This window comes from Leptosomus discolor, chromosome Z (genome assembly GCF_034619465.1).
Source record: "Leptosomus discolor isolate bLepDis1 chromosome Z, bLepDis1.hap2, whole genome shotgun sequence".
NCBI lineage: Eukaryota > Metazoa > Chordata > Aves > Leptosomiformes > Leptosomidae > Leptosomus > Leptosomus discolor.
The window spans coordinates 23,238,879-23,252,576 of NC_141419.1; the positions used below are offsets into that span (position 1 = coordinate 23,238,879).

The 13,698-nt window shown below is 38.6% G+C and overlaps 1 protein-coding gene across 1 annotated transcript in view; it reads left to right on the plus strand.

The window, feature by feature from the left end:
• The window catches only part of SVEP1 (sushi, von Willebrand factor type A, EGF and pentraxin domain containing 1), a 132,593-nt gene that overhangs the window by 15,391 nt on the left and 103,504 nt on the right, over positions 1 to 13,698 (plus strand). The window contains exons 2-3 of the mRNA XM_086480302.1: positions 7,593 to 7,848; positions 9,054 to 9,230. Coding sequence (XP_086336428.1) covers positions 7,593 to 7,848; positions 9,054 to 9,230 — 433 coding nt within the window. The remainder of the gene's footprint in view (positions 1 to 7,592; positions 7,849 to 9,053; positions 9,231 to 13,698) is intronic.

Genomic DNA, 13,698 nt, shown 5'->3' on the forward strand with positions numbered 1-13,698 from the left:
GGAGCTGGGGGAGCTTCTCAAAGCCCCTTACCTCCGTAGCCCCGTCCCCCACTGCCAAAACTGCGCCAAAACCCCGTCACACACCAAACGACTGCAACATGTCCCTACATTTCCTTGCCTTGAGCATGCTTGGCTTTTTCACCTGAGTGCTTTGATTCATAGAGTGAACACGTCTGACTTGGTTGTGAGACTTACTCTGGTCACACTTGCCGGTTCCTTAGAGATGGTTGGAAGTTAAGTGTTGTGGCTAAGCAAAGAAACCAATTTAGTTAGGATTCATGCACTTTGTTATTGACAAGAAATTGGAAAGTTCATTCTCAGTTATGCAAAAAGCACATAGAAATTGGAAAAGGATAAAAGACAAGTGGAAGATGACCGTGCAGAGAGGGTGACACTGTGGAAAGAAAAGACAAAGGTGAAGATAGAGGGGATGAGAAGGATAGGAAAGGTGAAAAGATACGTGCGTGCATAGATTAAGGACATGATTTTGATGACCCACCCATTTTTGCATAAATTAATAATGAGAAAATAATTGGTAGAGCTAGTACATTATGTAACTGAAGTGAAAACCATTGTAATACTAGAGCAGCATGAAATCACTGTATTTTAAATAAACTTTTTTCCCCTTTTTCTTTTACTTTCAGTTGTTACCTTCAACAGCCTATTACTTGTAGCAGATGTACAGATCAGTCCTATAGATGTATATTTTCCCTGAGTTCTGAGTGCAGTTCCTGCTAGGGGAATCGTAGAATCATTCAGGTTGGAAAAGACCTTTGAGATCATCAAGTCCAACCATCAACACTACTCTACTAAATATTCAAGGAGCTTATATATTAGTTAATTTTGTTTATATAGGTAACAACTCATTCTCTAGAGCTTGTGTAGCAACGCAGAAGAAAGTGCTGAAAGGTAAAAAAGTTGGAAACCAAAACATCTAACTGCGGAATGTCTTTTAGTTCCTCTCCTGAAAGGGACAAGGAAACCTAAAGAGGCGATATGATCTATTTGTGGAGCAGTGAAAGTAGCAGTCTTCCATGTCCAAAAGAAAAGGTGACAAACAGACCTTTGCTGTTTTAGAGAAGGCGCAGATGAGGTGTAACCACCTCTTTTATGCAGAGGAATAATAGCATGATTAAGAGAACAGTATTTGTCACCCCCTAGCTTTGCATTAAGTTTGTGAGATAACCAGCTGGTTTAGGATTGCTCAGCGTTCAGTGATAAGATGCCTCAGCTCCACCAAAAGCCGTGGTTGATCCCAGTACTGATTTTTTTTTTCTTTCCAAAATATTTATTCACATAAAATCTCCTGCCAGATTTGGACTTTCTTACCTGCAGGAAGGATGAAAGCAAAGGAACCTTGAAACAGAGGGGGAGCTTTGCAAAAGATTTTAGCATTGCCATTTCCCTTTGGGAATTGTATGCAGATCAATTTCTGAGGCCTTCCATGAGAAATTAAGATATATTGTTTTAATATTCTGCTGAATATATAGGTCAAGTCTATGCAGTGTATTTTGTAATAAAGTATAATTTATTCATTTTAATATACGCTTAATAGTGATTATATTGTATTATATATAGTTGTATACTGCAATATTATAAAATGGGAATTATTTATTTTATAGTGAGTACATGATCCTCTGGGAAAACAAATTTTCTTGTTCTATTCAGAACTTAGACCGTGGTGTGTAAGTTTTCTATGATTCCTAGTGTGAAAACAAATTCAGTGTAAGTGGTCTACTGGTATAGCAGAGCTGAATGGCTCTTTAATGGAGGGCTTTCTGTTTGGCTTCTGAGGTGCAGTTATGGTTCTTCTCAACCTGTAACAAGTAACATTCTCTTTGTAGCCCTTAGGTAGTGTATTCCCTTCAAGGTAGGTAAGGAACAGCGTAAATTTTGTGCTGAATACTTGCATAACATTATTTTGAAAGCTACCTTTAAGGCAAGCAAGGATGCTGGGGCTTTCTGATGTTATCTAAGGCTCAGTTTGTATAGTAAGACAGATTAACCCATTTCAGTTTTACTTTAGACAGATGTGTTAATAGCCAATTCTGTATGGTCAAAATCTGCTTTAAAAGCAAAACACTGAGTAAGGTGAGAGATCAAGCCCTCAAATGTTTATGGGTTAAATGTGGAACATGTTACCGAGGCAGAAACACAGAACCTTTGATGACATCATTGCTGTGGCTGCCAAATGGCTGAAGAAGTCTTTGGTCTTGGATGCTACTCATCCCCTGATTTTGTATTACAAACTCTATATTAATATCAAAAATACAGAAGTTAGAGGTTTAGCTGGTTTTGTGACCGTACTGATAGGATTTCATTTTTCCTTACAGTAGTGAGTTTCTAGAGGAGGATTTTGTACAACTTTTTTGTTGCATAAGACTTCATTTTTTAATTCTAAGGACTGTTATTGGCGCAAAGAAAATGGCAAGCCTGCCAACTATTTGTACACACTAAACAGAGACTGAATGCAATACAGATGGTAGTAACTTTTTTGCTAATGTGAAAAGAATGTTTTATTTAAGATCTGGGAGGATTATTGGAACTGACCTGTCACTGCTGTGAAAGAGGCATGGACAAGAAAAAAATGTACTAAAATGGTCAAAGATGAGATAGCCCCATGCATTTCTTTGCAATCATCAAGGCATTAATTGTTTTGTTTTGTTTGTACTTATCCCGTGTTAGTAATTTATAGTAGTGACCAAATGGGCTGTATTCTCATTTAAACAGGTCATTCAGCACCTTATTTTAAGTTATGGCTGCTGCTCAGTTTCATTTGACGGTAAAATCAAAAGCAGATGTGGACATTCGTACCAAAGAAACAGGTACTCAGGATCCTTGTAACTCCTGAGTACTGTTTAGTGGGCTTTTAAGCTTTATTTATTGACGAACCCGTCAATTTATGAAAGGACTGCAGAGCCTTGTCTTGAAAAAAGTCATCTTTGTGTAGATAGAGTCCACGAAGTTGATGGGAACTGGTTAAAATACTTGTAATGACTTCAGTGTGTGCTTACAAGTTTAGCAATTAAGTGAACAGATATTTTAAAATGCATCAAATTTCTGCTGGGAAAAAAAACAGCTTTTGAAACGACTTGCTGGAGAGGGAAGGAGAGAGGTGGTTCAGAATAGAGGAATGTGACTCAGGGTTAAAGGAAACAAAAATTACATGAAATGCCACAAAAATATTGGAAAGAAGAGCAATACAGTTACTTGGGTTGTCAGCAGCTCTGGATGGTGGCCTGTCTCTTATGTCACTGTGCTTTCACAGAAGGAAACAAAACACTAACTGGACCACCAGACATATACAGATGATTTAAAAATAGACACGTCTCTTCCCCTCCCCGCAAATTCTGAATGTTTCTTTCTTTCCCTTGTTCTTTTCCTCTGCTGTTATACGGCAGGGATTCTGCGTCTAGAGTTACAGCTGCAAGACATGAGGGCCAAGCTGTTCAAGTGGCTTTGTTTTGTTTTGATTTCTAGGGCAATATGTAGCAATCCTGTCTGTTTGTCTTTCTGTTTCTCTGCTCAGATCCACTGGTGCCTGAATATTTGAGTCCATCTGGTAGGAGGAAGACAGCTTTGTGCTCTCTTACCTGTTACCTCAGTTTGTGTCTGCATGTGACGGAAGCGCTGCCCCAAAGAGAACATTGCCCTTTCAGATGCTGAGAACAGAAAAGCTGCTGGCTGCTTGCCTTACCTCGGGGTCATGTGTTGAAGGACTATTTGCCTCTCAAAAATAGTCTTTTCCTGATGCTTCCCACTCCCGCTAACCAATGACCCATGTTTTTTAAGGGGGCTTGGTAAGCTATTGTTCATGAGACCTACAGCCAGGGAACCTTTCTTGGTCACAGAAAGACATGGAGGGTTTGTGTACTCTGCACAGTTTCAGAGGGCATTGGTGACAGTCTAGTTTTGTAAAGCAGAGATCCCTGCTAATTTACGAATGAGAATGAAGTAGCCCTTTCTGAGGTCCTTGTCCTGGCTAGACCACTGGGGATCAAGCTAGTTTGTTTATTGGCCATGCAGAGATGTTCCCATGTGTTTAGGGAAAATACAGGAGTTTGGTTGCTACATATTATGAATATCACTTGCTGAAAAACTAGGGGAATGTGTAATGCTGTCCACTACCTTCATCTGCAAAGTTTATGCAGCTTTGTGCTACTCACAGAGGGAAACTGTGATGAAAGCGTATTACTGAAATTGGAAAGCCACGTCCTGCCAAAATTGAGCTTCGTTCCCCCTTCTGTACGTGTTATGACATAACTGCGAGTTGAAATCATATTCTGTTAGAACAAGCTGCATGTAGGTGGGATCTTCAGAGAATTGCACTGGCAATCTCCATTACGTCTCTCAAACCTTGTGGTTTCTTACTCAGTTACCCGTGTTCCACAGCTTGCATGTATTTGGAGCCTGGGTTTCCACATTTTTTTAAAAATGATTTGCAGATTAGAAGTTCCTTCTGCAAAGCTCAGAGATGCTACAGTTGCAAAAAACAAATAAGTATGGATGGAACATATGTTTTTCCTCATCTTGTTTTTCTAAATAAAAGCCATTTTCACTGAAACAGCTTGAGACAAACATCCTGTGTGGAAAATTTCAGCCTGAATACTTAAGAAGTTGGATAGAAGTTAAAGTTGCTTACATTCTATTTTAAAATAGCACAGTTAATGCTAAATATGTTAATTATGTGTTAATCATAACTAGCACTACCCTTTCTGCCTGCAATGACACTTGTCTTAGAGCATCCGTTTTAGAATGCATTTTGAAATGAGGCATTTGTATTTTTTCCTACTGTTTGTCTTCATATTGTCTTTTGCCTTGTCTTTATCTTCCTGATTCTTTTCATTCTTGCTTTCCACTTCATTCTGGTTTTCCACTTATAACTTAAGCAACATGAGGAACAATAGGTTTGGTTTGTGAAGGGTATTTGTGTCTTCAAGAGAATTTTATTTCACTGCCTTTGGGTTTAGCATACAAGTAGTAATAAAATCAAGCCCAACAGCAAAACGTTGCTTGGCATTCTTTCAGACCACAGTGCCCATGGTCTGTGCTTTGATTTATGGTGTATATGCTTGTTTTTGTTTAGTATCTACCTGAAATCAATGCATTTCCAAACCAAATTCAGTTGTCCTGAAATGTGGCCTCACTGAGAAAGATTATAAAATCTCTGCAGGTTCTTTGGACTGGCCTAACTTGTAAGCTTTTGATTGACCTGAAAGACAGACAATTTTAATTTATAAGTTTTGCTTAAGATTTAATAATAAAACTACTCAACTCAGTTCATCTCTGGTTTTAGAATTTGTGTTTGTTAAGGATCGCTTAAATCCGTTTACTACTTATCATACAATGACAAGATTTTTGGAGTATCCTTCAAAGGTCTGTCAAATGTGGTCTGTTGTATTGATTATAGCATGGTACAATCTACTATTGAAATAAACATTATAGTAATTTGTGTGCTACCAAGTTGAAAGTCTGCATCTGATTCCTTCTATGGAAGTTCACAGAGGAAGGAGAAAGTACACCTTCACAATCCCCTGCTTTAGGGCTGCAGGCAGCACCTGAACACTGAGAGGACATTGGCGTTGGTCCCATATTTACTCATACTCTGACAGACTGTGACTAATTACGAGAGCGGTAACTCCATAAGGTGGTTTCTAGTCCATAGCACATTAACATTGCATTTTTGCAGGTGCTCTGCCTTTCATCCAAGAACAAATGTTCTTAGAGAATAATTAGCACTATGACACTGACAGACTGGAAGGATGAAATGGGCAGGAATCTAGGGGGCACGTCCTTACTCAGGCAAGTGAGAGAAGGCTAACAGTTTTTGGATCAAAACCTAAGATGACATTAAAATATGTTAGATTGTATTTGTCACCTCAGACTTGCAAGAAAAATGAAAATGCGTCACCAATAGAAAAGCAGTCGCCATGGTGGGAGTTAGAGAGAGAAGTATTTTTATCTCTTGGGAGCAAGCAGTTTGCACACAATAAAAAAACCTGAGTGTTCCTTTAGTCACTTGTTTCTCATTCTTCAACCGGTTACCTGCTTAAACTTCATAACTGTTGTCTCTGACTTGACATTCAGTCCTTGAAGGCATGATGCCATAGGAAACTAGTGATTGTTGTCATGCTTTGGATTTTGTTCTCCATGCATAAAATTACAAAATAAAATTTTGAGGACTGCATATTTTTCCAGGTTTCAGTTTCCTAGTGCAGTTGTGCTGGTAGTGAAGACTCAGTACCTGACTATAGGAAGCATGCTGAGGGTGCATTTAGGGAAGCAAGTGACCCTGCGCATGGTCACACTTTTGAAGATTGTTTTTTAACTAATCCCTTGTTCTCATGTGTTTCTAAAACCTGTTCAACTTCCCTTCATAGAGAGAGGCTTACGAAGCCTTAGCAGGCACAGCTGTATTTTTGCATTGCACATCAGGTATCTGAGATTTTTTTTTAAGACTGCTGTTCCTGACAGGATCTCTTCCATCTCACTACCTTTTCCTTCATACCCGTGCACTGTATGTGCATGGTTTGTGGCATGTTCTCTGTGTGCACACTATTACATTTCTTGTGGGGTTACTGGGTAAATAACTCCTTTGCATCTGCCTTACATGTGTCAAGAATGACACAAGACACTGTTTTGTTTTCAGAAATTCAGTACATTTTGCCTTTTAGACAAGGAAATGGTAGACGGAAGGTGGGAAGGAACATGTGGAAATAAAAATTCCTGGGCCTTAGGCCAGGTAATCACAGTGGAAGCTTTAACTGCTCATAGATTTCTCATAGAAAGTTGATGCTGTGTGTGAGAGCATTTTTAACATTTGTATCTCTGGTTTTGACTGATTCTTCACCTTTCATTGATCTGTCAGTCCCTACAATTTTTCAGATAGGTCTGTGGATTTTTTTGAGCAAAATAATCCCTAATAAAATACTTTCTGTTCTTAGTTACCCCTTATAAACCGTAGAGGATTTGTACGTAAATTACATCCTGATAGCCATGATAATGAGAGTGAGCGTGCCACCATTTGCAGCATGTTTTCAGGGTGGGGTTTGGTGAGTTTTCATCTTCCCGAACGGTCAAGCAAGTTTGGAACTGAGTGGCATTGGTCTGCTGAATGGAAACACAACATGGACCAAACTGGCATCTGATATGCATCCCCCTCACTCCCATGGCACTGAGACAGTTGGCAGCATCTGAACTTTGGTCTCATGGGTCTTGCACTAGATTTTCCATGTTTGTATTGCCTATTCAAACTGCAGTCTGAACGAAGTTACCAAAGCACTGGTCAGGATCGTTGCTGTCTGATGCATGAGTGGCTTTATCAATCAGCGTGAAGTGTCTCATTTCAGATCGTATCATGATTTCTGTGATTGTGCAGACTGTGACAGTCTGAAGTGCAACTCGGTGGTTGGCCTTGTCTAACCACAAGCTCTGCGTGCAGATGGTTGATCTTCATTATAGTGAGTGGTTGTGCAAAGACTTAATCTAGCTGAGTAATTCAAGTAAAAGGAGCCACAGCGTGGAGGAAGTAGTGTATAGATCAACTGCTACTAACCCTTTGCTGAGGCATGCAATTTCATTTTCTCTTACAGCAAATATTACGGCATGCCCGTGGAAATGCCACAAAGGTGATATTTCTCATTACTGATGGATATTCCAATGGGGGAGACCCAAGACCCATTGCAGCATCCTTACGTGAATTTGGAGTGGAGATCTTCACCTTCGGGATATGGCAGGGGAATATCAGAGAACTGAATGACATGGCATCCCACCCAAAAGAAGATCACTGTTACCTTCTTCACAGTTTTACTGAGTTTGAAGCTCTGGCACGCAGGGCTCTTCATGAAGGTATTAATATACTAACCTCAAAAGTCTACAGAGAGCAGAGAGGTCTGAATAGAAAGATCTCCAGTACTGTCTTGTAGTTACATTTCATCACTTCATGTAGTGTTGATTTTTTTTCCTTTTCTTTTCTTTTTCGTCTTAACTTTCTAGCAGAGGTGTTCATTCCTTCAGGTAGAAGGATAAACAGTTTGTTTGACTAACTCATCATGAACAAATGTGAGCCAAGTTCTCCTTGGCATACACCATACTTAGCTCCATTCAACTCTTTGTTTTGTTCATGAAGGACAGACTATGGTCTTGGGCCAGTTTAATTTTTGCTTGAATAGATGAACCTTGTAGTCAGATATATGGTTGTCCAAAAGAGGCACCTAGTACACACCTTAGGACTAGCCTTAATACCTGTTGGTGTTTTACGTGGTAACAAAAGCTAGTCTGTTCAGAACTGATTTATCTCTGTGTATAAGAGTAAATATGATTTAAGGTAATAACCTCATACATGCAGTAAAACTGGAAAGAGCAAGGGGTGGAAAGAGAGTTTGGACTGTGTTTTTATCCTTTCTTAATCTACTTTATTCTAAAAAAAAACATTCTTCCTGGAAAATAGAGTAAGTTTAGACTAGCAAGTGAGAACACATGACTAGATCTTCATTTGTAAGCCGGTGCTGCTTGATTGAGGTTTAGAACATGCATCAGACTAGCCATTAGAATTTCTTTGCTACATTTAATTTTTAAAAGCATACTACTTTTACATAAGTAGTGTGCTTTACTACCATTTTGTTTATTCCAGGTAAGGTTTAATTGGTCTGTGTGAATGTGCCAAAGGAAAGACTTTTTTTTTTTTTAATATGACCAACTGGGTATACATGCCATGACCAAATCCTGTGCTGATGCCAAAGATGGCATCCACCAAAGCTGGCAAAAGCTGTCTGAGCAGCTTCTGTTGGGAGTGAGGCTGCATTCTTAAATGAAGCCGTGAGAAAATTTGAGGATCTTTGCACCATGGATTTCAGTGAACCTTTTTCCGGAATAAGAACACTGATTTTTTTAATACATATTTTGGGTGTAGCAAGGCTCTGTTTCATGCTGCTGTTGCTGCTGCTTAGTACTGGAACATAGGGTTTTTAAGAAACATTTCACTAATGACATAATGTGAGGCTGTGGGGGGACTTTTGTTTGGATTTTATTTTAATAAATTGATACCATTTCAGACCTGCCCTCTGGCAGCTATATCCAAGAAGATATATCGCATTGTTCATATCTCTGTGAGGCAAATGAAAACTGCTGCGACATCATGGCAAGCTGTAAATGCGGCACTCACACTGGCCAGTTTGAGTGCATCTGTGAAAAAGGATACTATGGGAAAGGACTACAGCATGAGTGCACAGGTAAGTCTCATGTCTCAGTGCTTGGGTTTCTCTGTATGCCCTGAATACATGGCTAATCTAGTTGAAAGCAAAAAGCTCTACTTGGGATTATGGCTATGAACCTGGATCAGAATGCATTTGAGTTTGTTGGAAAACTCTCTCTGGCTGAAGACCCAGAATAGCTCTAGCAGTCAAACTCACCTTGTACCTTGTCTCCAGCAATAGCCCAAAGAGTTGCACAGGAAAGAGGTAAGAATAGGGCAAATGTTCTGACACAGTAAAACTTCCCTAAAATGTAGCTCACCAACAATTTGTGACTAGACTTGACTCAGTATAAGGTAATGTCTTTTGCACTCAAGTGCTCTTAGTAAATTTTTCCTTCATGAATTTTGCTGATCAGTTTTTGAACTTTCATAAACTTTCCTGTTTGGAGAGGGGATATATGTGTGGACCTTTTCAGGATAAATCCTTGGCGAAACTTCCAGTCAATTAAAAATTCTTTAATTCTCTTATGTTGACTTTCATTTACTAAAGAGGAAGAAGGCACTTTGGTCACTAAATAGAAACTTGTCATCACATTTTGCTAAGACTCTTGCTGTTCCTACTGCTTTTTGGACTAGTCCTTTGATTAGTATGCATTCAAAGTCTACAGTTGAAATAACAACAATTTACAGTACTTTGTTGTCAGAGAAGGTATGCAGGTTTTATCCAACTCCATTGATTTTTCTAGGACAAAAGTTTCAAAATTGTCAGAGTGTATCAGAATGCTGTTATATTTGTTTTGTGAACTGGACAAAAGGAGTACTTACAATCAAGTATTTCTCAACTGGGAACAAAATACAGTATTTATATTGGTCTTGTTTGTATTCTCATATTCTTTCTTATATTCTGCATATCACAATTCTCATGAGATGTGAACTAAGTGTGGTGGATATATGGATCTCGGTTGTATAGATGTTTATGAGGGCCATGCTGCTTTTTTAAATGTGATTTTCTTTACATGTAGAGAGTCTCTACATGTAATTTTTAGGTAGTTCTGTTCAGAGAATAGACACAGGCAGGTTTGTGACCAGAAGCTAAAAAATTCCTACAGGGGAAGGTTTAATGGAGACTGTGATGTCTGTATGCCTGCACAAGAAGGATTATGAGGATACGCTGAGGGATCCAGACTATATATAATAAGCACATGATGGGGGAAGGGAGGTGTCTGTCACCAGTACAAGGAAGGACTGAGTTACCCCAGTGTTTGTGTTGGGAAGTTGATCAGTTTTATGATACTCTGCCGATTAACGCCTTATAATTCACCTTCTGCTTCTGGAGCATCTTTCTCTTGTTCTGTAGGTAAGAAGAAGTAGGTAAGCAGGAATTAATTTGGTTTTGTGTTCAACATGAGTAGAGGAATGTAGTTACAGTCAGTGTCAGCACTGGCACATTGGATCACAGTCCTATTTTATGTGAGTGGGTACAACTTCCTCGTGTACTCAGTGAACTCTAAACAAAGATACACTATTCCATTTTGCTTATTTTCAGTTGTAATTCTGGTTTGTTTCATAGAAAATCAAATTTTCATCTTAATTTTTTCTTTTGTAATTCAAGTCAATTTCCTCCACCTCAAGTGCCCTGTATTAACCTATTGAACAAAATAAACACAGCATTTCTGCCTCTATCAATAGCTTGTATCATTAAATATTGTTTTGAGCTATTCCTAAAGATAACAGGCCTATCATTTTAGAGTTACCCTTTCTACATAAAAGGATCTTTTGGTGGGGTGAGCATACCTTTCAAGTGCCACCAAAAATTATAAAAGTCTGATTTCTTTAAATGGGTACTTCACAGCTGCAGAGGGAAGTTTCATTTTGACATCGTCAGCATGTGCTTCTAAAATAAGTTTTTAAAAGGGATTTGTATTAGATACACAAATCTGATGATAATAAGCTGATGGTTGTAGCCATCTGCTGTATATGTGAAGATAATTGAAGATGCATACATATATTTCAGGGAGAATTTGACCTGAGTAACTCAAGCCTGTTCTTTAAAATCTGTCTGCTCTGCTCAGCTGTTGTGCTCATCTTTAAGACAGACAGAAACAAAAGGCAACATGTGCTCTTTAAAGGAAAAACAGCATATTTTGAAATCGTTTATTCTGAAAAGGATTCCAACCTTTTTTTTTTTTAATGTTGCCCAGCTGAGCATAGCTGTGGATTTGTAAAGCATAAGGAATCTTAAGAATGCATCTTAACTTTTCTTCAGTGTATAATGTGCAGAAGGACTTTCAGCAAGTTTACAGTGACAGGACTTACATTTTAATTGCACTACTTTTAGCTTTCGATTGGTTAAACTTGCAGATACTCTGCTAGCCTATGTTTACCTAATACAATAAGGCTTTTTTAAAAAAGTTTTCGTTAAGACAGGAGATTGTTCTTCTGCAATATATCTGTTCTTTTTGCTGTTTTAGTTATTTTTTGTGGTTATTGTCTGTGTGCTCCTGTGCTTATACATTATACCACCTTGCTGTTGTTTATGGTTTTAAATGTGAGGCGTCAGAATAACTATGTAAAAATTGTAACAGTTCTTTACTTTCTTAATTACCTGAACACACTCTCTAGAAAGCGTCCATAAAATAAAATGGGAGCCACATGCTTTGTGCCAAAAAGCAGAAATTGGCTTCAGTGTCCCTGTCCTGTTCTTTATAATATTGTTGATGATGTGTCACAGAAAGCAGAACAGACTGACTGTTCTCTACTTTAAAAAGCAAACCAAACAAAAGCTTCTTGGCCCACACTAGGAGTCTCATGCAGCCAGAGACATCTATGGCAATTGTGACAAGGGAAGGGAGAAAGAGGAGGAAAAGAGGCAGTATCATAACCAGTCCCAAGTATTGTAGAATACATAAACACCTCCTCTTCATGAACACTTCATGGTTTTGTCTCCTTCCTTTCCTTGATTACGAATGTTGAGTTTCAAACTAGAGACAACCAAACAAACATACAGAGGTCAGCAAAAATAAATCTGTGATTTCCACTGTCAAACACTTATGTCCTGCTTTCCGCCAACAAAAAGGCGTGCTGTTCAAGTCAACTTCTTATTCCATGGAAAAGTAAAAGAAATGTCCAGATCTCCATTTGTATCTTCTCTGTCTTAGGAAGTTAGGGAATATGTCTTTAACAGAGCCTTTTTGCACTGTTTTTTCAGCAAGACTCTCCAGAGAATGTTCTTTTTTAAGTGGGCTCTTGGGTTGGATGACCTGTTACATTCATGATGATGCAACTAAAAGATGATACCCATCATGTTCATCTCATCAGTTACCTCCTAAGCAGAACCACACTTATTGGGGAGGTCAGGAAACTGTTGTCTTACAACCAGTAATTTCTTTTATCTAACATTTGAACCCCATTTTTTTGCAGCACAAGGTATCCATGAAGATGATGTGCAGTTGGTGGGGCAGAACTAGTAAATGAAATACTTGTAGTCTATGCTAGTTATTCCTTCTTTTGTTTATTTTTAGTCCACTACTTGGGTATAATTATTGACGTGTATAATGTCACCATATGTAGGAGTATTCAATAGGTTGCCTAGTATTTGATGTAGGAGTATGCAGTGTATCAGTTATCATCTCCACAGCCACTAGGGCAACAGTTTTGCCTATGGAACAGCACATGGATTAGACCTGTAAAGAGCCCTTCCAATGAAACCTGAAATCATGTGAAAACTTTGACTTTTTTTTTTACAAATTTTAATTCAGAACACATTCACTGGAAAGAATTTAAACTTTGAGAAGATGTAGGTCCAGCAAGGCAGGGGAGATTTGCATTTTGTGGTTTCTTGGATTTTGGACCAGATTTTCAGCTGAGCATTTTTTTCCATGAGGTTTTCAGGATTCTTCCTGTTGAGAATGCAAAACAAAACCTGATGTTTATGAGTTGGATAGCTTTCTAATTAGAAAAAAATAAAAATATATCTTGTGTTTAATATATTATTAGCTGTTCTTTTCTTAGTCTGATAGGAAGAACTTTAGTTCCAGTGGTGATTCCAATGGCCTAGTCAAAGAAGGGTAAACATCTCTTCTGCCATGCTGTGTTTGTCCTCCCTTCCTTTCAAAAGATCTTCCACAGCCCTGGAAGCTGGATGACCCTTTCTCAATATTTCTTTCTGGGAGATGTTTCTTTAGCTATCCTGTACTAGTTACTGGCTTAATGAAGCTTTGCCAGCCATCTTGAACTTTGTCATACTGTACACAGAAATTTTCACCAACTTTACAAGATCCTTCCAAGCCCGAGGCATCTAGAGTTAACAATACATACCATAACATACACTATACTCTTCAGTGGATGCCTGTCATGGATCTGGAGGAGAACCATGAGCAGCATGCTGAGATTCTGCTAGTTACTGGCAAACAGGAAGGGAAGAGAGAGCAAGAAAGAGAGTATGAAAAAGAGAGTGTACAAATGTATCCAGCCACTGTAAAATCTCAAACTAAATTTGCCTGTTG